Below are 27,288 nucleotides of genomic sequence, written 5' to 3'. Positions count from 1 at the left end.
AAGTAAACAACATCAGCTGCTCTCCCCTCATTGAGCAAGACATTGTGGAAGGCAAAGAGGTTGGTCAAGCATGATTTTCACTTTATAAATTCCTGCTAGTTACTCCCAATCATCCTCTTGTCCTTCAGGTACTTGGAAGTGCTTTCCAGCATGATTTTCCAATGTCAGCTTCCCTGGGACTGGGGCAAGGCTGAATGACCTGTAGCTTACCCCTCTTCTTTATTGCTCCTCTTGAGGATAGGACTTAATTTTGCTCTCTTCCAGTTTCCAGGAGGCTCTTCCAGCTGTCATGACCATTTAAAGACAATCGAGAGTGGCCTTGCAATGACATCACTCATCTCCCTTAGCACTTATGGATGCAACCTGTCAGGCTTCACACCCTTAAGTACATCCAGTTTGTCTGCAAGCTCCCTAAGCTGACCTCTTCCATCAAGACCTTCCTTGTTCCAGATTTTCCCTCTGGTCTCAGTAATATGGGATTCTTAAAAGCCCATCCCACCAATAAAGACTGAAGCAAAGAAGGCAACAAGTACCACAGCCTTCTCCATGTCCTTTGTCACAAGGTACCCTGCCCCACTCAGCAGGGGTGGGGGAGAGGAGCACCTTTATTTCCCAAGTCTTCCTTTTGCCATTATATAATTGTAAAAAGTCTCCCTTCTTGCCTTTTACATCTCCAGCCAGGTGCAATTCTAGAGGGGCCTTTGCTTTCTTAACACTATCCCTGCAAGATCAGAAAACAACTCTATGCTCTGTTTGGGTCATTTGCCCCTGCTTCCATCTCTTCTCCACTTCCTGTTTGGGCTCAGTTAGGAGCTCCCTGCTCATCCACATGGGCCTCCTACCACCTGTACTTTACTTTCTATTTACCAGGATGGACCTCTCTTTAGGTCTTTCATGCAGAGACAAAGTTTACACCCCAAAAAACCCCCAAACCATCTTCAACAGAAGTTAGTCAGCTCAAACAAATTTGAACTTTGCAGTGAATACTTTTCCAAAACAATGAAAAAACCCCAAAGCTCTGTTTCAATCATATTGATAAGAAATCAATTTCAAAATAACAATACAAAATACACAACGCTGTTCATGAAGTGTTTTCTTTCTGAACATCCTAGGTATTTTTCTGGTAATCTTCATTGTACCAGCTGGTGTTTCAGTATAATTTCATTTTTCATGCCTTAATTATACCTTATGGGTGCGTTTGCAACAGGCTTTGACTGACTCTTTAAAGGAACACAAAAAGTAGCTTTTAGAAGAAAGTAATTCTACAAAAATCAGTTGAAGCTCTATTGGTAGGAAATACAGCAGCTACTTAAAACCCCTTAAGAAAGGAATCTTACTCATTAAATGCTGAATAAAAATAACTACAGTGCTTATGCCTCCAAGAGCTTTAAGTGACGGCTTTAAAATAATGTAGTAAAGGCAAGATGAATCAGGATCCATGCAACTTTTATTTTAATAATTAGACAAATACAGGAAAATTTGCAATAATCTATCAAAACCGTATCTTATCAAGAACCAGAAAGATGTTTAAAAAACATTCACATTTAATTCAGGTTATGTACAAACCAGTGTCTGTAAAAAAGAAAACAGCAAATGCTTTGAGTGTAAAAGAATTCCATTCTAGTTTGTTTCAACATTTCCAATGACCAAGTTACCACTGAGGTGCAATCACAGTGCAGACATGTTCCACAGTCTATTAAACTTGTTTCAACAGCATTGTCAGAAGTAATTTTTGAAATAAAGCATTTTGATAAGTTTTGTTGAACAGTACCATCAACCCAAAACTTCCTTCTGCATATTTAATCCTTGACTGCACTAATGGCAGAAGAGTTGTCATCTACAGGTCCAGAGTCCATGAATCTGTATGTCTATAGGTACAGAAATATACGTGTATATCCGAGAAGCACCAGCCTCCCATGCCTGAAGTAGCCTGTGTCTGCTTTGTACATTGAGGAGATCAGCCATTTGTAGTGGAGCACAGCCCTTGATTTTTTTGGCTCAAAGAAGTCATCATCTACCCATCCAGAACTATTGTGAATGTGTTGCAGTATCAAATTCTTACACCTTCAGGATGCACCTTACACAGATGACACTTGAATTTGAGTGTGACCATAATAGCCATACACAGGTACAACAGCACCCTAAGCCTTTTGCTGTAAAACCAACTTCCAGGGGTCTCTTTCTGGCCCTGGATTAAATCCCCCCATAAAAGGGAAAAAAAAAATAGAGACAAATTAAGTGCCTGGAATTTAAGAAAACTATTATGCCTTCTCATTTATATATTGAATTGAATCTTAGCCAAAGAAGGAGACCTGTTGATGTAAGTTGAATGAGGAGAGAAAGCTACTGTGATAGCCAGTTTCAAAGTATGAACACTGGAACAGCCACACAACAGCTACAAGTCCATCTGCCTGAGCACAGAAGGGATGAATCTACTCAGGTTACAGCATAGTTCTTTCAGAGCTATGTGCTGTCATTAACATACTAATTTAATAATAATGGAAACTCTCTCAAAAAATGCAGACTACTTATGAGAAATCTTTCGGTTACAACAATCTAACCGAGGTGAATCCTCAAATTAGATCAGTGTTTCAAGACAAAGAGAAGTGACACAACCTTAACTCATGTGTAGTAACAACCCAAATGCAAACAAAACCTATTGGCAACTGAACCGTATTTGGACCTACATTCTGAGATAATCCTTAGCTGCAAGATCTCATCTGAAACATAAGCTACCATGATTTGGCCTGAGAAGGCAAATCTAGAAAATTTCATCTGGTTTTTGAATGTATACCTAAGACCTGGTAATAAACAATGTACTCTAACATATGGCTGCTTATAAAAGCAATTTCCCTTCTAAACTTATTTTGAGATTCAAACACAAACTTGAACAGCTTCTGTGAATACAAATTTTATAGTCTCCACCACTGTAACTCTACACTAGCTCAGAAATTAACACTTCAGAATAACAGAAGCAGCTCTGGGACATGGAAGACTGGCAGTCTAGTGTTGGAAGGTTCTCAGCTCCTCCTTGGGTTGCACATCTAACATCCATTCAAGTATGTGAAAAGGCTTTTGTACATTTCTACATATTCTAAAGCAACTCTTAATGGAGCTGATGCTCCCCTGGTGCATGTCAAACCCAAAAAAGAAAGAAGAGATGACTTCTGCATTTAAGTAACAACTCTTAACTGAGAGCCAGCTCAGATACACAAATGCCAGCAATACCAACTCCTAGCAAGCCTGTTCTATACAATGGAACTATAACTGGGATGCCCAATAAAACACATGAGGGATTTTATTTTTTTAGATATAATGCTCAGGAAAAGAACAAGTTACAATGGCATAAAAACAACTCAAAGTCTTGTTAAAAAACCCCCCAAACACAAAAACCAATCAAAAAATGACAACAGAAATCTCTAAACCCCTCACCAACCAACCTGTTTTAAGTCAGACTTCATTGCAAGAAAATATGGAACAGTAATTTAGACTAGAAAACACAAACAAGTTTGACTTGAAAAGTCACTGTAAGCAATTTTGATATAGTTGGTTTATTAATGCTATCCACAATGAATCAGCACACAAATGAGATGAATGAAAGTACTTTAGACGAGACAAGACAATGTATTTTATGAAAATGTAAATGCTAACACTACAGTTAACAAGTCATACTGGAAAAGACATATATTACACCAAGGACAACCAAAGAAAGCCTTTCTTGGTTTTAAAGCAGATTTATACATCACAGTCTTTCTTTCTTTACTTGGGCAATGGTTGGTGAGCATCTCTTATGTTTCAGTCCTATGAATCTATAGGCACTGAAACAAAACCCCAGGAAAAAAAGGTAAAACAAGCTAGCGTTAGGATTTTGACAGTTGCTCCACTTGGCAAGGACTCCAGTATCAAGATGCAAGTAAAATAGAATGTCCATCTACTCCCTATGGCTCCCAAGAAAAAACATTACTTGTACAGAGTAAGAATTTATGGCAAAACCAACTTCATCCCACCCATCTGATTTCCAAGCAATTATTCATACATGAGTTCTTTCAAATGAGGAGGAAGAAATCAGAGTTTAGCAGTTTTAAGGTTTGAACAGACTCTTCGTATAAGAAGTTCAAAATCTCCTATCTTCTTTTCACTGATATTGAATTGTCTTTCATTTTGTCAATCACCAGTTCCTCACAAGAGAGGTAATTAAAGTGAAGAGGGTCACGAATTTTGCTCCTTAGGGACATTAAGCAATCTCTCACCTAACTTAAGCATCCTCACCAATAAAGATACTGCACAAAAATATCCTTGCCAGCCTGAGGTGTTAGACAGCTTAGTGACCAATATTTATATTGACCAGGTCAAAAGAACTCTAAACCATGTTTTTGATGACCAAGGATTTCAGTGATGCAATAGAAGAGCTCCTAATAGCACTCTGATCTCTAGATCTGGCAAGCTAAACTCCATCTGGGATTGCTGCAAACACCTACTTATTTCATAAGAATGTCAACAAGAAGGAACATCCACCAGTGATGCAGTCCATGCTGTTAGTGACTATTTTCAAATATGGGGCTTGAAATGGTGTTCTAGCAAAATGATTTGCAAAAGCACAAAGAGTTAAGTCCCCAAACTGCTTTTTAATGTAGTTTATTAACCTTTTAGAATGGAGGATCAAAACTGGGGCCTTATGATCCTCTACTGCCAAATAATTCAGTCCAAGTCTAAGCAGCTAAATAAACAGGAGCAGGTGTACAGAAGGTGCACTCCATGCTTGAGAATGCAAAGTATTAAAACTGAGAAAAGGCTCTAGTTCCAGTGTGGGAAAAGAAAAGAAGTTTTAGATTTACTAAACCAAATACACTCAGGCACAGAGGCTATGAAGTCATGGAGCACTCTTAGAGTGACAGTACTTTCTCCCCTTTGTCAAATTGCTACAAAGTCCTTTCCTGTTGCACAGTCAGGGCTCCACTGTCAGAATATCACTGCTGAGGAAGTCCAGATTGGGCTCTCTCTCTTCAAGCAGTTACAGGGACAAGCTCCATGCGATTTGTCAGCTTCCTCTGTTAACATCAAGGAAGTCCTGAGCACCCTTAGCGCTGTGAAAACAATCAGCCTGTGGTAAGAGATCACATTGCTGGTGGAAGCATTAGCAATTTTCACACAGGTGGTCCTTACCAGAGATATGTATATCAGATGACCTCTGATATAACAGCACCTGGCTTAGACTGGCCATCAGGAAGAAGCCACTTTCACACAGGAAAAATCATATGGTGCCCAGTGCAGCAGTTGTCTCAGGAAAAAACCAAACCAAAAACCACCATCGGAGGAAGTCGTAATGATTCCACCTTGGAATACTTCAGTCTCACTTGAGAACTGAGGGGAACCATTTCTCCTCCTCCCAGATTTGCTACAAATATCCATTTCAGAATCATGTCTGCTAGATATAAAATTGATGGAATGCCAGCTGGTCCATGAACGGTTGCACCAAGTTATCTGTCGCAAAGTAAAAAACTAGCCCAAAGGTTATGGAGATTGGAAGAGCTGGTAAGGCCTTCTTAAAGATGGCAAGAAGCAGAAGTGTAAGGCACAAACCCTGAGGGGAAGAAAAAAACCAAAACACAAAAGACATAGGAAGAAATTAGGGAACTCTGACAAAAATTATATAAAATACAAAAATGTATAAATATTAATGCCACAGGTTATGTTTTATGCCTTCCTAAATTAAAGGCTTTAGTTATGGATGTACAGCCAATGAAAATCACAGCTAAAGTCCTCACCAGTTTTCAGTCTGGCCACCCAATAAACAAGATCAAAGACAAAATGCAGCAGTTCCAACTTTGTCCTTCATGAATATAAGAAACTATCCCTATTACAATTTTACGTTATACTCACAATTAATATGGCTACAAAACATGCTAAAGTTGTATTCCAGTCCCCACTTGCTGTTGCAGAAGCTTTGCCAACAAGGACACTGTAGAAAATGAAGTCTCCCAAACCAAGCTTTACTCCTCCTGCAAAGTGAACACATGGCAGGATTAAGTATCAGTCTGCTAATATTACATGTAAGTAATTATCGAAGAATAATACATATTTACATTAACTATTAACAAGACTTGCTAAAAATAACATTTTATTTTCAGAATTAGTACCATTTCTGAATAAAGTGATAAACTCCTGTGAAACAAGATGGCTAAGAAACACTACATTACTCAATTCACCCTTTAATTAGAATTTCCCTATTCTCCTATTTTCCTATAAATGCAGTATATACAAACTCAGATATCTGTAATTTTATTTTTGGAGGGGTGTCCACTTTTGGTTGTCTTGTCATATTCAACAGAATATTAAAGAACAATTACTTTGAACTGGCTGAGGGAAGGGGAAAATTAAACCCCTTGCACAAGATATATTATTTGCCAGTTAGAAACCTATAAACTGCCAATTATTCCACTGCCTTCCCAATTTTCCTAGGGAATTCTTATGCAGGTAGTTCTTAAAAGCACTTGTGTGTAAGTACAGAGCATATCACAGAGGCAAAAACTCAAGATACTTAGTCCAAGATGTGAGATTTAGGAAAATTCATTCTCTCTTATTCTTTTATATGGTAATTACCACTTTAGCAACAACTCTGGAAGCACAATACTCAATTATTTCTGCAAGCACTGTAAGATTTCCTGAATGCCAGTTCACATTCTGAGTTTTTAGTCCAAGATGTTAATTAAGAAGGGCCAGCAGCAGGTGACCAGCTGTTTTAATTTGGCCTACTGATTACTTTCCCAGCTCACTACAGTCCAGCCCAGTGCTCACTCTGGAGTTCCAAGAGGAACTAAGAACATCAAAACATGGGTGGATGTTTGATTAATTATGAAGGTGGGGGGAAAGGGGAAAGGAAAAAAGGGAGAAAATGCATTAAAAAAAAAGGTAACCCTACTCTCTTTCAACAGGCCTCCAATAAAATGCCTAGAACAGTGCATTCATGAAAAGCGCTTAAGCACTAAAACACCCTTAAACTGCTGAAACAGGCCTTGGATGCTCCAGACTTGTAGTAAACTAACGCTGGCTGACAAGTCTGACTGGATCATTACTACTCCCTGCAGGAATACAGGAAGGAGAAAATTATTAGCCTGGGCCGACGAGAGTTTTAGTTCAAAAATTAATTGAAAGAGCCGCTTGCTAGACTTTTTGCATCACAATGTTATTTTTTTAAGCTCTGGAAATTAAAAAGGATTTGCAGTATGCTGAATTTGGACTTTTTTAGTAAGTAAATTTTAAAACTGTTCTTAAAGTAGAAGTCTCTGTATTTTTAAACCGAGGAGCACCTGATCATCAGAGGAAGCAGCTGCACCTGCTAAAATATGGCAGTATCACATGACAGGCACACCCTAATTTATTTAGAGCTTTGCATATCTAATAGCAGCTTGAACTCCAAGTGGAAATCATGAGTATGTTAAAACAGGTGTCTGAGTACTGATATCATACACTTTCCAAAGATATTTCACCTTACCAAGATGCTGGACAAAACTAAGCAAGCCCATTGCATTCTGCATTCATTTCAGTCTACAATCAGGTTTTAAACATTGCTTCCTATCAAGTGGATCACAGCAGTTTAATCTTGAGGCATAAAAAACCTGTTAATGACTCCATTTGCGGGGCCTAAAATCCAAAAGAGGTGATACACAGCAGAACACTGCATGAAAAAGACAAAGGCTAATGCAACTGACCATGTAATGGTCTGAAAACAGCTTGCGCAACAAAAGTTTTGAGTCTGTGTATCAAACCAAAGAGCAATTTGGTCAATATTACTCACCCCTGCAACAAAATGAAATACTATCTTAAAACAACACCATTATTCCTATGAGGCACACCAGTATTCATCAGGAGCAAGTGCATCATTTCAGCTTGCTAATAGCTCACAGAATCCTGAATGTGTGTACTCAGGATGCCTGACTGACTAGCTTCAGATTTAGTAAGCTTTTCAGACACAGTAGTCCACACTCACGTTCTTCAGGGTCTTCACTTGTTTGAGAGTTACTGGGTAGAGCCTGAACAGCAGCACGTGACTCAGGTGTTGATTCAATGGGTCCTATTCTGTTGTCCCTCTGTTGCTGCCATTCCTGACTAAAGCCACCATCATCTGCTTCAGCATCTTCATTCTGGGCCTGGCTTGCTGGAGCTCAAAGGAAGAAAGGCATTTAAGACTCCTCCAAAAATGTGCCTTCTAAAATATGAAAGTCTCTCCGCATATAAGATCACAGAAGAACAAGACAGAATGAAGTATTCCATAATACTTAGCAACATCTTACACTAGCACACACAATCTCAAGACTTCCTCTCTTAGGATTTTAATATTTACTTAAACATTCAGGAGTCAATATACACTCTGCAGTCACAGCACCTACATGCTGCACTCAAGTCCTAGTATTCAGGAGTACATCCACATGGAAGTGGAAGTTCTGTAGTGACCTAACAAAGATCACAATTTAAGGAATAAACTACCATCTAATATTTAATTAGCTTCTTTACTTGACATTGGCAGCTTAATTTTCCAGTAAAACAGAAAACTTTACTGAAAGTTTTAGAAACTGTACTCTGCTTTAGTAAGACATATAAATAAACAAACTCCACATTTTAAACACTATCTGCATAGCCAAAAGGGCTAGGTGTATTTCTGTCTAACACAAATATAAACGAGTTGGTACTATACTGTATCATCCCAGTTTGACAAGCAGTTGAGCTCAGTTGATGGTTTTATATTGAGTCATTTCAACACCAACATCCCAGATCCCAGAAAAATGAATGCAAGAACATTCACTGCACAATAAGTAAACAATATCTCAAGTCTGGACGGATCCATCATTCTTAATTAGGCCTCCATGCTTTCACTCTTCTACAGCACCCAGGACACTTAAAAAACTGAAAGACAAGTATCCATAAACATTCCAAATATTCCAAAAAAGTGACAAAGGTTTGTCAAAGCAAAGCTCACCTTGTTTATCAAAAGCGGAGTTTTTGGACTTCCGTTGGGCTTCTGGATCTTCCTCAGCCATGTTCACAAGCCATATCATTGTTGCTATCAAAGAAATGCAAATCACAACAGCATAGCTAATTTTATCTTCAGATGTATGAAATTCTGAGATAGCATCAATCCATTATTTCTCATTTTTCATGTGTTTTTTCGATACAACTATCTTTTCCGACAGGCAATTCTGCTCTCATTAAAGCACAATAATATCTGGAACACAGCCAGTACCAGCAACAACACATTTACAAAAACTGGTGAATAAAATTTTATTTCTACTAGATTTTGGAAAAAAAAAGGCAACAGCTGTTGCCAGACAAATTACTTCTACATATAAGGCTCCCTCTGAAAATCAACAATTTCTTTACTTTCTTTCCCTAATCAGTTCTTTTATCTGCAAGTAAAAAGGTCTCTAAACACTGTTACAGAGTTATGTCAATTCAGAGGCAGTATCTACATCAAAGTTAACTGTTCTCTGCCTTCGCCATCACAAACAATCCTCCAATCTGGAGGTAACCAAATGTTGTTAGATATAAAAGGTGTTTTTTAATTCAAGCTCTCAGTGTTAACTGCTCCTCTCACAAAACAGAGTAATAGGAAGCTATGCCACATTTTACTGATGCTGTGCAAGTGTGACAGATAAAGTGCTCCCCTTTCTCCACCGTAAGCTTGTCCCTGAAGTGGCCAGTCTGCAGCACACTTCCTGCTTCCAAATACAGGCCTGTCTGGAGCACCAGCAGCATAATGACTTCTGATTAGCCTCTTTCACTGTTATCCACGTCTCTACAAGCAGCAACATGGAACTTCAGAAACAATGGAATCATGCACTAATTGATACACAGGTCACAACAGCAACTTTAATTCAATAGGTTATTTTTCACAACTGCAGGGAGAAACAATTTACCAAAAAGGACAAGCCATTGAGAAAACAGTCACACAAACAAACCTCTTTCTAGTAATTTCTCACATTTCTTATACTAAGAAACAGGTTATTTAAGGACTGAAAGCTGGTAAATATTTTCTGGAAACAATTGTTCCCTTTGAACAGGCTTAATTCACAGCCTAAGGACATAGTACTTTATCCAAAACAAGGTCTGTTACCATTCTTCCTGTTTCTGTTTTGGAACAAAACATGCTGGTTTTTATCTTGAAATATCTCAGTCAGATGATGTTTCACATTTTTCAGTCAACAGTGAAATGAAAACTGAGGACCAAGTGAACAGATCAAGAATTCAGCTGAAAAACATCTTATTAAACCCAGAAAAATGAGAAGATTGTTTCAGGTGAGTGGGTGATTGCAAGCTTAAAGAATAACAAAATGTACTTACAGGAGTAAATAAGTGCTGGAAAGAGAGTTTCATTTCTCTCTTGAGCTGTTTCAACTAACATACGAAGAGGACCTTTAGGACACAGGACAGCAATCAAATCTGAAAGGAAAAGCAAACAGATCTGACATCCCTGCAGACATAGTTATGTTTCTTTTCTATAACACTTGGAGAGACTTGAAGTAACAAAATTCACCCTCACTAAGGATTTTGAAGACAGCCATTGGCCACAATTCGGTATCCTACAGCAATGCTTTTTAATATTCTCAGTTATGCAACCTATTTTACATCTTACTGTAATATACATACAAATTTTAAAATATTATATTCCCCACTTAAGATATTATGCAACTGCAAATGTACCTGTGTCTATATGCTGACCTGTGAATAATTCAAGAAAGCTACTCTTCAACTACCATCTTAGAAATACCCAAGCTTGCCTTCTATTAGGAAAGATTTTTGTAATCTACGTTCAATGCTAAAAGAAATTTTAAGACAACAGGTGAAGGCTACTTCTTGTGAAACAGGCATATTGGGACAGAGAGCTAACATTGCTACTGCCTTTTGCACTTGTCCACTCACCATATGTCTTTAAATTAATTTGAAACTCAATCTGACACTGAAAGGAACAGCTGACTAGTCAGGAGCTTTGTGCTGCTCAGAGCAGGCCTTCTGCAGCTGAGCCAACTGCTCTGGCACCACTGCTGGTCCCACTCCAGTAAAGAAAAAAACCCCACTCCTGGGGTTGCAGGCTTTGAAAACTTACATCCCCTGTACTCAAAACAACCACATCATGGTCTTCGAACTCGATCTAGAGTAATTTCGTTTTGCTATCACTGAATAAAGGTTGAATGCTTGAAGCACTCACGTTTGTTCCAGTTGCAGGAAGGGTGGAAATGGGGTGGGAGGATGGGAAGTTTTTCTTAATGTGCTTTGTGATCCATGAGCATACACACAAGGGACAATTTTCCTCCCCCTGAAGGAAGAGGACACTTAAGGAGTACACTGATGAATTAGAGCTAATCAAATCTTATCAACCCCTGCACTTACATCTGGACAGATTCTCAGTCTTTATCATGATCAGTGACTATGAGAGCACACACTCAGCACACTTACATGCCTCCAAAAAAATTCAAATTAAGAGCACATCTTCACTTAACTGTAATGTTTTAATTATGTCTAAGTAACTGAATTTTAGTCTTGCCTGGAAATTAAATCATTATTTAGGATACAGTGATCTTCTTATCAAGTGCTCAGTGCCCCCTAACGCTTTAAGGAAAAACTACAGCTATGTCTCTCAGCCATCATTCTGAAAAAGAGCAGTATGCAACTACAATGAATAATAATAAAAAAAAAAAGCCAATGAAACAGATCTCACAACCATATTCTTCTAAATATAAAATGACTTTGAGCAATGCAAACTGCTCTTAATCCTTCCTTCCTTCTTTCTCACTATATTATCAGGTATGGATCAGGTTGTTGCTTCTATGTTCACAAATTTGAGCAATTCATAGGTTGGGCAAATCTATATTTGCATGGGACTGTACAGAAACAACAAGCTCCTAAATTCTGAATGTACAAGGGATTCCAAAGATTCTTGGGGAAAATGAGAAGCTGAAAGTTCTCCACCTTCATAAAAAAGATCAAAATGGGTCTCTCTCAACTCCTTCTCTCTTGAATTACTTCAGCTCTCCTCCCCAAAGAATCTAGAGAGTCCAGGAAACATGAAAGAAGATGGGATCATACAGTAATATAGAGCCCTCAGCTGCAGAGAACTGATCTCAGTTTAGGACCATGATCTTATTTATGAAGTCTGTAATCACCATATCTGCTACTTTGGATGATACACACACACACACGCACGCACACACACATACTTTTTTTTAAGGTCTAGTCAGATCAGTGGAAAAGTCAGGGAATAAAAGAAATTCCCACCACAGGATCTATTACTGTGCCTTGCTCCTGAACTTACCATACACTGAAATGACAGCCAGGATAAGCCACGCAGTCCATTCAGGAAGGTACTTAATGAACACCAAGGCCATGAGAGCACTGATCATAATGAGATACGCCTGCTGGAGCCGAAGAGGACCCTTCCAATGGATACAAATCATTCCCACAACACCAAAGTTCCAGATCATGAGTGCCACTGTAATGTAGTCCATGGCAACATTATATGTCTTAAAAACCTCTCTAAAAAAAGGGAAAATAATATAGATGGCATTTGCTTGAAACAATGGAAACAAATTACAGATGCAAACTTCAGAATACCTTTTAAAAAATTTTTCATATTCAATATAGTGGCATAAATGTAAAATTCTTTCTCCAATTAATACTTAACTATTCTTCACAATAGGATACATTTTGCCGGTATTTGCTTCACACCAACTCTTTTGCTTTTTTGAAAAATTTTGTTAAGGTTCTATTTTCTTCTCAATCAAAGCAGAAGCTGACAGGAAAGGACATTACTGCAAAATCAGTCATTTTGATTATGCTCATAACTTTTAAAAATCAGAATAATCAGAACTTGTGAGGTTATAATGGATCTTTAAAGGCAGGCAAAGATCTCTCTCTACTAATACACTGCCTGTAGAATGCTTTGATAACTTTAAAGATACATGTTTATTCTATTATTCCCCATAAACACTGAAGTAAAAAGCTTTATTTTTGGATGAACCACGTCCCTGTCACACCAAATACTATAAACTAATTAGGAACCTCAATAAGTAAAACCAAAACAGACAATGCCATCACCAAGTGACAGGTGATTTCTGCTGACTCAGGGAAGAAATGGCTGTGAAGGCTTTTTGCAGAATCTGCTGTTACCAACTCATCAAGCCACTAAGATCCCTATAATTTGCATAATACTTTCCTCCAGCAAACTTGCTGTCTGCAGCTGTCAGCAGACCTTTGAGATGTACAGTGTTAACAGGATGTCCCTTACTGTCATCATGCAGAATTGGTCTACACAATTGGTCCCTCACTCTCTGAACCTCTGAGAAAAGGGAGCCAGCACTGCTGTAAGGCAGCAGGGGCGGATGAAGGAACTGCCTTGCATTTCAAAAGCCGTTGTTACGGTTAGAGAAACTACTGACCACAAAAGGCATCACAGATCACTTTTAGCAAAAATCAGTGACTGAAGGGAAGACCACATTCTCCTTCCAGAGACCAAATTAAATAGGCTTCTTCAAAGAGAAGCGTTTGTCATCAAGTGGCATAAAAATATATAGAGTATAATAATTTCATGACATAACTCTAGTTACAAACCCTGAGGAGGCTGCTCATTTCAGACAATACTGAGTATTTTGGCCAAATTTTCTTGATGTCTGGACAAGAGCATGCTTCCAAATTTGAGAAGAAAAGCACTGAGTATATTTTGGTGAGATAGTAGATTCTTTTCAGATGACTCCACCACTTCCATGCAAACAGCCTTTGGATATACAGCTAACTAAGCCATGATGTAAACAACTGCCCTTGAGTCACATGTCAATGAAAAATCAGGTTATCAGAAGACATGTCAGCAGAACAAGCTCCTCCCAAGATATGCTTATTCTGATAAGCAAGATGTGCTTATTCTGGTGATGCATGCTAAGGACACACACACCATCTGTACCTAATCAGGTGCATTATAAACCTATGAATCACTCTTTCTTCTATGTGTACTCTATCAGACTATACAAAACGAAAAATTTTATTGCAATAGCTCACTCACTATCATTCCTCTTAAGATTCAAGGCCTAGTTCTAAAATAAATACATACATAAAGTGATACATGAAAAATAGCATATTAATGGTTTAGTTCACTTACCCCAGGTATATGAATGAGAAAAAGAAAAGCAGCAAAAGAGAAGAAATGATAAGCCAACCATGGATCACCTGGAGAAGAAGACATCAATATAGGTGTTTTTAGACTTGTTATTTTAAATTTAGCATATATTAAAAGACTTTTAAGGTTATTTTTCCTTTTGTTTAAAGCAAGAAAATGATTTAAGATATCTCCCTCTTTGGTTCATGTTTATTATTTAAAGCAAGAAAATTATTTAAGGTATCTCCCTCTTTGGTTGGTGCTACATTCATGTTTAGTCTATGCACATTGGTGTATTTCACTTCACACTTACAATTTTAAGTGCTTTGTGAACTTTCAGTAGATGCTCTTCAGCTCTATTGAAAACTACTGTTTGTGTATTTTTAGACCATTTTGATACCCGTGGCATTATAACATAGCAGAATCATCCAGCATGAACACAGATGGAAAACATGATTCACTTTTGTGCTGCTCTGATTTCAAATCATTTTCAGAATGCAGTTATAGAATTAAATGGTGGAACCGAGAAAAACCTTCAGTACTTATCTGCTGAAGTGTCACTGATGAATGACTATATAAGAATTTTGATATTCTCTATCAGTCATCTACAGACACAATCCCTAATTTTGATGAGCGCAAACTTACATGCCCAACAATTCAATAAAGAACAGTTCAGTGATGTACTCAGCAAGGCGACTCAAAGATTTAAACCTGGAAATGACAGGCACTTAAACTTTGCACTAACAGCAGTGAATTCTTCTGGTATTTATTGTGCAAAGTGAAAAAAACATGACTGAAGACCCCTTTAACTCCAGTAATGTCTTAATATCTCTTAACTGAGAATGAAGAAATATTTGTCAAAGTCCCAGCACAGAATCTCTTTTATAAAACCTGACCCAGTATTACAAGTAGACAACCCATCAGAAGCAGTAATCTAGAAATCAAAGCTACATAAGGAATCCTGCTTACAACAGACACAATCAGTGGAAAATTACCTGGCTAAATTTGCTATATATGTACACCAGATTAAAGTATTCAGAAGCTGTTAAAAAAAATATGTTATCTCTTTGTCCTCTTCTTAAAGATGTGTAGTAGAACGCATCTGATGTTCTTAAAATATTTAGCAAAAATTACCTTAAAAGTGAAGTGCATACTCACAAAAACTAAAGGAATCACACTTATGTGATGCAACCAGGACTTTCTGACAAATCAAGAATCCAGCCCTTACAGCTAGAAATTTAGTACATTCAGTCTAATGATACATTTTTCATATGCATTTTTAAAATTTTTGGCCATTTTTGAAACATTCACTTTCCTCCTTTACACTGCTTCTCAAAAGAGGCTCAGATTTAACTTTCAACCTAACAAAACCTGTCATTTAACTTCCTAATCTAACAGACTGGTTTTTGTTAGTATGTTCTCAAAAAGACTTATGAAATTCCCACATGCAATAAGCACAGTGCCTGTAAAGATGCTGCAGGAAAACTGCCAAAGTATCTGTCTCAGTATTTCAAACTCTGACCACTCACAGCGAGTGCGAGAAAGAACCTTTCAAAGGCGAGTATCATTATATTGATTCAAGCAGAACCAAATTTTTCCACAACTTGAAAAGCTACTAAGCAAGGACCTAACAAGAGTGATTTTATTTGTCTGTAAAATTAGTTGAAACTACTTTAAGAAAACAGCAATCTCTCTCATGACTTCTCCCTGCAGTTTTTGTATTTGTAATATAAGCTCTTAAACTTCTATCATGTGAGAAAATAAAGTGAACAGTAGTGTTTCATCTATAAAAAAATAAAATTTCATCTTTATAAAAAAATAGTGAATACTGACAGTGTCACACACCAAGGCCATAGTCCAGCAAACTTCTACACACACCTTGCATGACTACTGTCAACAGAACTAGAGGAGGTAGATTCAAGAGCTGATCTAAGTTGGCATTTTACACACAGATGTTTGCTTTATTCTCACTATGTATCTCATTTACTACAGCATTTTCCAAATCACGGGTCTCTTTTTTTACAAGTGACTTTTCCAGAGTAATTCTTGTAAGTTTTGCTCGCTGTTTTCCTAGCAGGGTACCACAACAGGTTTTTTGCCTTCTCACTTAAGAATTTTCATTCTTTATTTAACAACAACTTTGATGCTAATTGATTGCTGGTATAAATTTGGCTTTACCTGCTCAAACTTGAATAAAAATTAAGGATCAGCTGCAGGATGCAGAGAATTAAAATGAGCTACAGCAGTCAGACTTTGGTTAGGCAGAGTGAAACAATGAAGAATGCAGAGAATAATAAATTAAAAAGAAAAGGCTAATCAAATACAATCCTCTTCAAAGATGTGGCTTCCAGTTAGATTGAGGAGCTAGAATCAGGATCATGCTTAACATATCATGTACAAGACAACCACAGTAAACTAACAACAGTGAAGCTGAAGAAGTATTTCCTTTCTTCAAAAGAGTTTTCAGAAAAAATCTTTTGAGGATAAGCAAATTATCACTACCAGATGAAGACCTAAGGTTCTTTCATTATAAATTCCATTCCTCATAATCTGGACTACAATCCACATATAGAACTGCATGTTAACATAGAACTTTATTGCAGGTAATTACATTTCACAGCATTCTGATATAGCAGCATAGAAATACTCTGACAGGAAATTTAAAAATAAGTTAATTATTTAGTGTAATTAGCATAAAATATAACCACAGGAAATTTATGGTATGTAATAATTCTAATTTTTAGAAGAACAATTATTTTTGTAAGGAAAATGTGCTGTGCTTTAAAAGGTTAAGAAGGAAACCAGAAATGTGAAAAGCTTAGTAAAAACTAGTTGTTGCCTTCAGCACCTGAGGAGAACCAATTGGCTACTAAGGAACCTAGGTAAAGCACAGTAGTTGACTTCATTAGAATGAAAAGAATTGCCAGTTTAACAAGAACACTTTTTCAGTTCAGATGTAACACCACACTATGATAAAAGTGAAGGTCCACACATCAAAAAACAGTATTCCACAATGTATACAGAATCAGGCAAAAATAATTTCCCCTGCCACTCCACAGATAATTTGTAAAGGGGTTTCACTCACAGACATGAAGACCAAAACCACTGTTTCCTCTTGAAAACAAAATGAAATGAAGCAAACCTTTGAATCCCACTATGTGTTTTACAACTGATTCAAGATCCTGGCTGCATACTGAGAAGCTTTATTAGGCTAAGCCTTGTCAAATGAATCATTAAGACCAAAACAAACCAGGAATTTTCATGGACAACTCCTCCCATGCAGGTGGCACTGCAATTAGTTATGCTAAGCCTGGGCTTGCCTAGATGATGTCATTACAAGATTGAAGCATTTTACAAAGAGCCTTAGAGTCTCTGTGTTTGCCACACAAATACTGCTTGGTGTGTGCAGCCACACACACTAAAGGGACATGTCTGTATCGGGGACATGGAGGGAGAGGGGGCCCACAAAATAGGGCCAGCTCTGTCCTTTGTATTTCTTGACCACAGCAAGATTTCAGTGCACGAAAATTTCAAAAGAATAGAAGCAATGCATTTCTAACTGACAGAACAGATGGCAGTGATAGCACTGGGCCTTTGCCCTGCTTTGTGCCAAATGAACAGAAGCCACAAAATTGAAATGGTGAATTAAATCACCAGTTCTGCTACTTTCACTCATTCATCCTTCATAAGCCTTCATTTTGTTCCATTCTCTAAATAATCTGTACTAATAAATAAAACTAGCACAACTACTTACCTTGTAGCACCTGTATTTGTAAAGCACAACCAGGAGGATGGTCATGACAATGATAACGCTGATCATGATGGCTGCGTTAAGAATAGAATTCAGGGCTCTCTGTCCTACTGTCTCTGTCTCTTCTGTGAAAGGAGTGTAGATGCTACAGAAACAAAAAGTCAACTGAAATGACACTGAATGCACCCATGTTTTGGGTATGTGAGGCCAACATCAAACAAAACTGCAGTAATCTTTCAATTCAGAGATGTTAAAGCACGTCTATTTTCTACTAAGGCAAAACTTGAAAGGTGGCATAGTATCATATTAGGCAAACTTGAATTCCTTAGAAGACCTGCCTCTCCTACATTCTTAGATTACTACTGCTTTCTGCTTTGTAAAGCGGATAAAGCCCACAGCAGCCCACAGTTTAATATGGCTACTCCCATGCTGTGTGTTCCTTGCCACTCTCCCATGATACCACTCGTGTGCTGACCAGTGCAGTTGGAATTTCACCTATGGATTCACCATGAAAGGCTCCCCTTGTGATTTCAACAACACAATGTATGGGCTCAACTCACTCTTTCGTAAAGAAATACAATCTCCTGTAAAGAAATACAATCTACTTCATTGTGGGGTGGGAAGGAGAGACAGAGGGAAAACAATTTTTTTTTTAATCATAAAAAAATTATGACATGCTTATATTATACAAACATTTCAAAGCCAAACACACTCTGAATCATTTTGTCTAAATGTTTTCACAGTGGAACTGATCTTTAAGGTCTATCCTAACTCTTTAACACTCTGTGATTCTATGACTTGCTGCAGTTTCTGGCAGGCTCAGTAGTCTTCCTTTGCCCCCTTTCTCTCAAATTAGCCTTCACTGGAATTGTTTTTTTTTTTTTTGCCAACATTAATACTTCACCAAAATCCCAAAAACTTTTACAGAAACATGTGCCAGGAAAGTTTCTATAACTTCACCAGAAGTGAACCTCCTGAAGTTATACTCCCCTTGCATTTGAATTTCTTTATCAAACACCATGGGCAAACCAGAACATGGCATATAGGCTACTTCATTTACAATACTAGTTTTGTTCTTTTTCCAAAACTCTTGTATTCTAGCATAGTACAAGGGTAATGGCTTTGGCTCAAGATGGTGTTTATTTTACAAATACCACACAGCATGATAAAGTATTAAAATGAGGACAAGGATTTGAATCAAGCAGTAACAACCAAGATATTATCCCCACTGGTCACCAGACAAATAACAAGTGTCAACAGTACCACAAAGAGAAGAGTCTGGTTCCTGGAAAGAATAAAACAAAACTATCTTTGGAGAAGGGAAAATGGTGGCAAGAGGAAGTTCACTGCTTGAATCAGACCCCAAAAGAAATGGAAGTTTGAAGAAAATTATCTAAGTGCACTAAAAAGATAGGGAAAAATACTGATACATACAGCTGTCCATCCTTGCGTGTATAAAAGCTGACAGACTTGATAGTTGCAACAACAACCACCATGCAAAGCGTGACAGGCACAAACAGCATAATCACATGTTTTGCCCCATATTTCAGTGTTAGCTCTTCATCTTCTTCTTCATCTTGCTCCACCACCCGCTGAATGTTGTTTTGTGGTTGCCCATTGGTCTCAGACTCGGCATTGTCATTTCTTCTGCGCTCACTATTATCATGGCGACGTCTTTCACTGTTGTCATTCTGCAACACAAAAACCACTGTCCTCAGCAACTCCCTACTATCATGAGCTTGTACGTTAAGCTAAAGATGACCCTGAGGAGGAAACATGTAAGATAATATTTACTGCCAAGAACACTTGCTACAGCAGGGATTTAAACAGTAGTAATTAACTGCATTAGAGTTATTAAAAGAATGGGAGCACAGGGTCATGTAGAAACATTTATATTAAAAACATCAACAGTCAAAAGTAGGTGGGTGGCATCTAAGGGACTTTCCTTTAAACAGAATTTCAAAAGATTAATAAAGGAATCTCTTTCCCTCAATTCAAACTACAGTTGGTAAAAGAATGCATGACAGTAGAATGCCTGTAACTTGACAAGAATAAGCTGTATTAACTCTTAAAAATAATGCCAAACATTTAGGATTCCCTCTCCATGAAAATCCCAAGAAAATGCCTCCTTCCTTTACTGTGTTACTTCCACTAGAGTATACTCAAGTAAAATATATATTAAAATGGATTTTCATGAGGTATGGTGTTCTCATGTTTTTAGTAAAAATAACACAGAAATTATGATCAAACTAAGGTTATTCTCAGTCTTTAGACTGCTATTTGATCCCAAAGTTTCAGCATGGAAAGTTAAGCATGCAGATTTTCTTCTTTCCCAAGGAAACTACTGCCACATCCTTTCACTGATATTGAAGAAATTCCATCACTCTTATCACAAGTATGGAAGAGCTTCCTGTCCTTCCTACTACTGAAACATGAAGAGTGTAACACATGAAACATCAAGCATATAATTCAAACACCAAGACAGTGGTGAACTTCCAAAGGAAGCAAAAGCACAAACTGGGAACATCAGCTATTAGCAAGTGATCAGGCCTGCACTCCAAGCTCCTGGTATCACAAATCTTTTGCACCCTCCTCAAGAAGCACCATGAGCAGGGGGCATTCACCTTTTATATGTTGTGTGCACTTACAGAGAGCACAACAGGAGAGTGATCTATGCTTTACATTTTCTGGACTACAAAGAAATAAAATCATTACCAGACACTCTAAACAAGCACTAAAATGTGACAGTTGATATAGACCACTCATTTTTTTAGTGCATTACCATGTCCAAAATCAGTGCTGTACTGTTCACATTCAAGAGGTTTCATATAGGAGATAAAAATATTTTTGATTCCTTACAAAATTAATCTCATTGCTTTTAAATTTACTTCCTGCAGAACAGTTCTGTTTGACTAAGTGCACTAAAACAGCATTAGATTAAAATGTACAATAAACTGAAGGATGATACCTTTTGCAATACCTTTAATGTATCATTCAGTTTTTTTAAAATTGATCTGGACATAAGACAGGACACTGAAAATAACCTAATGATTTTTTCCTTAAGTATTCCTACTCAGATAGTTTTTTCCTTAAATGTGCAATGTTGAAGTCTAATTACCTGACCTCAGTAGCATTTCCAAACATAACTACTGACTTGTATCTCATTAATTCACTGCAGTTTTTCGATAAATCAATAATAATTTTAGAGATTCTCTCTACAGAATTTTCCCAGCCCCACCCTCAGAAAAGAGAAGACGGTAAGTACACACTCAGAAACTCCTAGTGGGGTTTTTAAAAGCACTTAAGTGATTAAGGAGCACAAGTCCCTGGACTTCGAACTGTAAATACTGACACTGCTAAAACCCTGGTTGAAGCTTTACAACTTGCCCAACTCATGAAAAATTTGCTTTTACAAAGCAGTACAAAGTAATAATATGCACCAAATGCTCTGCCTGTTCCTTCCTTTTTTTGTGGTATCCTCAGGATCAAGCTCAGCAGGGTTTCAAGATCTATCCTCTAAGAAACTCTGTTTCACTTTTCAATACAGATATGGAATGTAAGAGGAGAAAAAAACCTGAACTAAAATTGTTTGAATTAAACAATTAAAACTAGGACACAACCAGGTTTTTAGAGTCACAGTTTTAACCTTAGTTTGAATTTAGTATCAAATTTAGTAAATTTGAATTAATTTGAAATATGCACTGAAAAAGATGCTGGGATCAAAATTATTTCTTACTAAATGAAAAATTTATTATAAGTCACTTGGCATTTTGCATAAAGTCCTCACATACAATTATTGAAAATCAGATAGAAATGGGAATAAGGGAGAAGGCAAATAAAGAGGTCATGCTTAATTAATCTGAAATGCTGGCTACAACTAAACCTATTTCTGTACAGATTATAGCAGAAATGTAACATTTTTCACTTTGATAGTAAAATACTCCATTTCTCTCTGTTTACAGCAAGACAACAATAAATGTAACCATCTAAATTGCCTAAGATGATCATAAGTAACAATACACTGGAGATGAACAGAGCCTTGGAACTCTGCACAAGCAGAGCAGACCGAGTTCTCAGGTTTCTGCACACTTGCCGAATGTGTAGCTTTTTCTCTGCTGTAATAACAGTCTTGCATGAGGGAGCACTTACCCCATCTCTGGAACAGAAATATATTGAAATAAGTTAAAAATCTACAGCTTCACAGAGTAAACACAAAAACACCCAAAGGAAAAGCCTGATCAACTAAGCACACCACAACAAAAACCTATTCTATCAAACAAATAGAAAAATGGAAGAAATTAGACCAATATGTATCATTTTACTCCCTTCACTAGTTAGGAACAAAGATGCAATCAAAAAAGGCCTTTACATACTAAAACACAGTGCATGAAAACCAGATCAGCATCAAGAGTTACACAAGTTATTCTCTCATTTGCACTTAAAGCTAGAAAATAAGCTGTCCTTTCAGGCTACTAAAGTGTAGCTAAATGTGACATGCGTGTGCCCCACTGCTTAAAAGAACAAAGTGCACTTATATCCTACCTGATCAGTATTAAACAGAGCAGAGGCCATGGACTCTTGCTGAAGTGGAAGCAAAGGAACAGACTCTTCACTTTCCTCAGACATAGTTAAAAGTGAAAACTCTGAAGCTAAAAAGTCAGTAACACCTGTTGTAACACCGTAAGCAAATGTAAGTTATGAACTACGCTTTCAGGCGAATAAACAATATCAAAATCAAATGATAGTGGTTTCTTTCCCTATCAGGAAAATAGTTAATAGCAAACCCAGACCAATGCCCCTGAACCAGGAGATAAAAACACAGCATATTTGATAAGAAGTTTTTAGCTATTAAATCCAGATTTATCCATCAGGAGCAGACCACCATGCCTGACAGTGGGCATGGACTTCATCAGTTCTCACATACACCACTGATGTTAAAAGGTCGTTATGCAGTGGCAGATATTGAACACTGGGTTGAACTCTTAGTGTGTGACTAGAAGAAGAGATGGCAAATTATAGCACTTAGGGATTTCACACGCTGACTTGTTAGCCACAGAAGCTAGTATACTTAAGTAGGAAAGGACTTTTGTAGGTGTGTACAAAAACAAAGTAGATGTGTAAAGGGGAGAAACATCATTATAACTTAGTATCAAAACTACAGTTACTTAAATATGGAAAGGAAAGGCACAAGTAGCAGTTATTCATCAGTACAGTCTGTTAGTGAGAAGAACATAGAACCCTTTGCTGGTAAGGAGCACCACCAAGTTATCTGTAAGGATGGTGAGCCCACAGTTTACTACTGAGCTCTGCCTTTTTAATCTGGGAGAAGTTTTCAATAACATTTAATCTTTCACCTGTCCAAGAGGAAAAGAAAACTTTTTCATTTCCTCTGAAGTAAAAGGAGAAGGAATGCAGTAGGAAAGCTCCCACTTTTCTAATTTTTCAAATGTTTTATATTTTTATTGATAAGCATGATGCTTATCTGAGGATTTTTCAAAATTCTATTTAAACTGCTGATTGCACAGAAGACTGGAAGCAGGAATCAGAACATTCTCTTGAATTATTGCTATAAACACAATTACAAGTGGCCCAGCTTCACAAAAGCATTTCTGTGCCACAAGGAAACCTGATATTCAAGAACTATAGCAGGAACAAAGAACAGTGTGACAAGTCTAAGAGCCTGAGCACCACACCCAAGTAGATCATCTAAACCTGATTTTTCCAAAATACATACGGTACAATGGTATAGTTTTAGCAACAAGTATGAGCTTAAGTCTTTCAAAGCAATCATATAAAACTTCGGGTTTTGAGTTCCTCCTCTCCCAAAACCTCAAGAACCAGGAGAGCAGCTTCAAAATTATTCACAAGTAAGACAACTCAGAGCTGTTCTTCCTGCATAGGAACAGTCCTCCAGCAATAGTAGTAACAAAATCCAGGCTTCAAGCTCTACCTAGACTAAAATTAACTCTGTGACTGAGAAACCTGTGAACCAAGCAGACCACAGCCAGGCAGATCATGAGAGCTCACTAAATACTGTAAATGTCAATGTTTGATACCAGAGTGTCTGACCCTTTTTTTTTTTCCCTCGATGGCTTGGTCACTCCAACACCACTTTAAACTGGGGGAGGTCTTATTTGTACATAAAAATGAGTTTAGAACATCAGATATTTTGCAGCATATTTCTTTTGGCACTGCTGATCACCACAACAGTTCAGAAAGATAAAATGTACCCCGACAAACTATTTATTCATCCCCATTTAACTGCTAGCAGGTACTAAAATTGTTTGTTACATACGGTGTTGCTGAGGTGGGTATCAGGGAAGTTTTCTGTCAGCTGCCCATGTTGAAACTGGGGTAAATGTGCAGACAGCTCTGTCATTGGGACAATCCTCTGGGAATTGCTTATTTCCACACAAAATGAACCTTGCTTCTTGAGATGCTGAAAGGAAAGAGATGTGTAAAAAACCTTTGTTCTTAACATGAACAGGTTTTCCCTCCCCTTCCTAGTCCAGTTTCTGGAGTTCACATATAACAAAGACAACCATTCTGTATTTAACCATGATACTGAACTATCACATCTACTAAGGTCATAATAGGGATTTTCCAGCACAAAAATAAAGGCCTCTAAGTGTTATCAAATTAGTTCATCAGCTACAGAAATCTGTCAGCAACAAACTAATAATTTAAACAGTTCTTCATTCCTACTTGTGCAATAAATGAGAAGCATTGCATACTTGCTCAGGGCACAACTTCCATGTTTTATCTCAGCAGAGCACAATTGCTCCAAGTTCTGTTTTGGATTGCTGATAAATTTAACAGTAATTTTCAAGGATGACTGAGTTACACTTGACTATCTAAAATCTAGACATATCCTTAACACTGTGATGCTACAAAAGTCACCTGGTGCTACACAAGACAGTATTTCAGCTGAGCCTCAAGAACTAACATGCATTCAGTTCCCTTTATGTACCAGCTACATCTACATGCCACATGTATGTTACAGCTTTATATGTTCTTCCTTGAGAAATTCAGATGAGAAAATTGTCCTATGCGAACTATATGTTCCATAACAAAAGAGGCTACAGCAATATAGGGGAAAGAGGAAGTTTTACTAACCTAAATAAATTTCAGGAAAAAGCCCAATGATTTTAAGAGAAAATGAGCTGGCCTAGATAAATCACAGGCTTGGTCACATAAAAAATAAATAATGAATACATCTCAAGGGTGGAGTGCCAGTCCATCCCAAGTGGCTCCTCCCTTGTGTGAATTCCAGCACTCACCAGAACTCTTTACAGTAATTTTATTCACTAAAATGGAAGAAAACAAATCCAGGAAAAGAAAACAAGAATATTTTTCTGCTGCTTTAGTATAATCAGTTAATGTATTGAGAGATCTTGAAAAATTCTTACAACAGAGCCTCTCACTTTTGGCAGCAGCAAAACACAAGTGCTGCAAGACAGCATCGTACTTAAAGAGAGAGCTAAGCCTATTTTCATAAACAGAACAGAAGCCATTTCTCTATTTACAAATAAATATGTACCTAACAAGACCAGGGCACAGTGCTTACTAACTTTGGCAGCTAACTTAGTGAAGAGCCAATAGGAAGCCACACCAATTTAACAAGTTTGCTGGGAGCATGCAAACTGTTGGGAAAAAGAAAGTAAATGTAGTATTCACTAGAATAGCTCCCTTCCACGTTTGCCATTAAAAATAGGGCACATCTAATTTATAATGTAACTTAAATGTAAGATCAGATGAAAATAAGTATTAATTATACCGCTCCTATTTTTAAAATTTAATTCTTTGGTTGGGCTACAGAATAAAAACAATGTTTTAAGGCTGCTACTGGTAGTATTTCTCAGTGACAGGGCAACCACAATGGAAAAAAATTGAAAATTTTCAACCAGATGTGGACTATCAGAATGAGATTTTTCACACAGCAGCATGTTAAAATTCTAATTAAATTACTGGAGAGAAAAGCAAAATGAAACACCAACCACAAAATCCTGCTTATAGACTAGTAAAGAAAGCCAGTACAAATCCACCAAACAAAAAACCCTCAGCTACTGATAAGCTGAGAGAATCAGAAGACAGGGAGGAGTAACTGATGGAAGAGTTGCACCTAAGTTTGAATGACAGACCTCAAAACTGATGGTTTGTTAAAACAGTTTGCTTTGAAAATGGATTCAGGACATCTTCCCAACCAACTTTATTTTATATTCCTAAAGAAGTGAAATTTTTATTTGAAACGTAACTATGAATGAATGAAATTTATAAATTAACTGTGTATATACAGACACAAACTAAAACTTTGCTTGTTTTACCTGAAAAGGGACTCACCAAGACATTTTTTTCCTAATGAAGCTGTTAATGTTAAAATAGCCTGTCTAAAAAAGTTGTTCCTTGCTTCCTTTGGCTTTCCTAGGTCAGAACAACAGGAGTTACAACTGTCGCTGTCATTTAGCTTACATTTAGCCTAATAAACAGAGTAAGCTGCTCGCAGAAGAGAAAGCAAAGCAAGTATCGATCAGATAAACGAGGCGCGGTTAACCCGTACTTTCCCCTTCAAGTGAGCAAGAGGCAGGTGCCACCGCTCTGGGGCACCCCCCCCACCCCCGTCCTCAGCCCTGCCTCGGGCCGGAGCAGCCCCGCCGTAGCCGAGGCACAGCGGTCCCAGCCCCGGGGAGGCCTCCGCGGCGCTGAGGGTGCGGGTCAGGCCCCAGCCCGACCCCGCTCGGTGTCAGCAGCGGCCCAGGCCCGGCGCTCTGGGCAGTAGGAGAGCGCTAGGGACCCTCCCCGCCCCGTGGGCGTGTGCCGCAGGGCTCGCCCAAACACCGGGCCCGGCCCGTCCCCGGTGGCGCAGCGCGCCCGGCCCCCCAGCGCCGCCCGGCCCGCCGAGTACCGCGCCCTCGCCCGCCCCGCCGGGGCTGCGCCGGCCCCCGCCGACAGACGGACCTGCACGGCAGCCCTGCCCCGCGCTCCGCCACCGGCTCCTCGCCGCCCGCAGCCCGGCCCGCTCGCTTCCGGTCCGCGCCCCGCCCTGCCGCCACCTCACTTCCGACGGGCGCTGAGGAGCCGCCCCGGCCAGGGCCCCCGCCGCACCGGCTGCGGCCGCGCCGCTCTCCGGCCGCAGCGGCCCCGGCAAGCCCGGCGCGCAGGGCGCAACGGGCAGCGCCTGGGAAAGAACACGCTGAGTGAGAGCTTTCCGTCAGCAAGGGCCGGGAACCAAGACACCCGGGTGGGAACTGAGGAAAGGCAGCGACTGGGAGAGGCTGGCTGTACAGCAGAGTGAACACTCGCTGAGTCCAGCCGCGAGGAATCGTGCCAAGGAAATGCAGCTTGACCTTTTTAACCTGCTGCCAGATAAAGAGAGGTTTTATGAGAAAATACACTTCTAGGC

General features: G+C 38.5%; 1 protein-coding gene across 7 annotated transcripts; it reads right to left on the bottom strand.

Moving 5' to 3' along the window:
• Positions 1–1,429: 1,429 nt before the first annotated feature.
• Positions 1,430–27,001, bottom strand: PSEN1 (presenilin 1). 7 transcript variants are annotated; one of them, XR_011679237.1, is made up of 14 exons: positions 26,844–26,902; positions 26,229–26,309; positions 24,184–24,327; positions 22,431–22,555; positions 19,323–19,579; positions 17,892–18,033; positions 14,141–14,208; positions 12,305–12,525; positions 10,336–10,434; positions 8,975–9,058; positions 7,988–8,161; positions 5,881–5,999; positions 5,164–5,581; positions 1,430–5,084 (listed from the first exon to the last, which is right to left on the bottom strand). XR_011679237.1 is itself a non-coding variant. In XM_071427241.1 (13 exons), exons 4-13 carry the CDS (start codon positions 22,512–22,514, stop codon positions 5,426–5,428), a joined length of 1,404 nt encoding a protein of 467 aa, XP_071283342.1. In that variant the 5' UTR covers positions 22,515–22,537; positions 24,184–24,327; positions 26,229–26,309; positions 26,844–26,909; the 3' UTR covers positions 1,430–5,425. The 7 variants fall into 7 exon arrangements, 6 of the variants coding, with proteins under 6 accessions (XP_071283342.1, XP_071283340.1, XP_071283344.1 ...); XM_071427241.1 differs by having other exon boundaries at positions 1,430–5,581; positions 22,431–22,537; positions 26,844–26,909; XM_071427239.1 differs by having other exon boundaries at positions 1,430–5,581.
• Between the last annotated feature and the right edge of the window lie 287 nt (positions 27,002–27,288).

Source organism: Agelaius tricolor, unplaced genomic scaffold, assembly GCF_023055355.1.
Source record: "Agelaius tricolor isolate 1412-34295 unplaced genomic scaffold, bAgeTri1.0.p SCAF_5, whole genome shotgun sequence".
Classification (NCBI taxonomy): Eukaryota; Metazoa; Chordata; class Aves; order Passeriformes; family Icteridae; genus Agelaius; species Agelaius tricolor.
The sequence above is the reverse complement of the archived record's forward strand: the minus strand, read 5'-3'. Positions and strand labels throughout refer to the sequence as shown.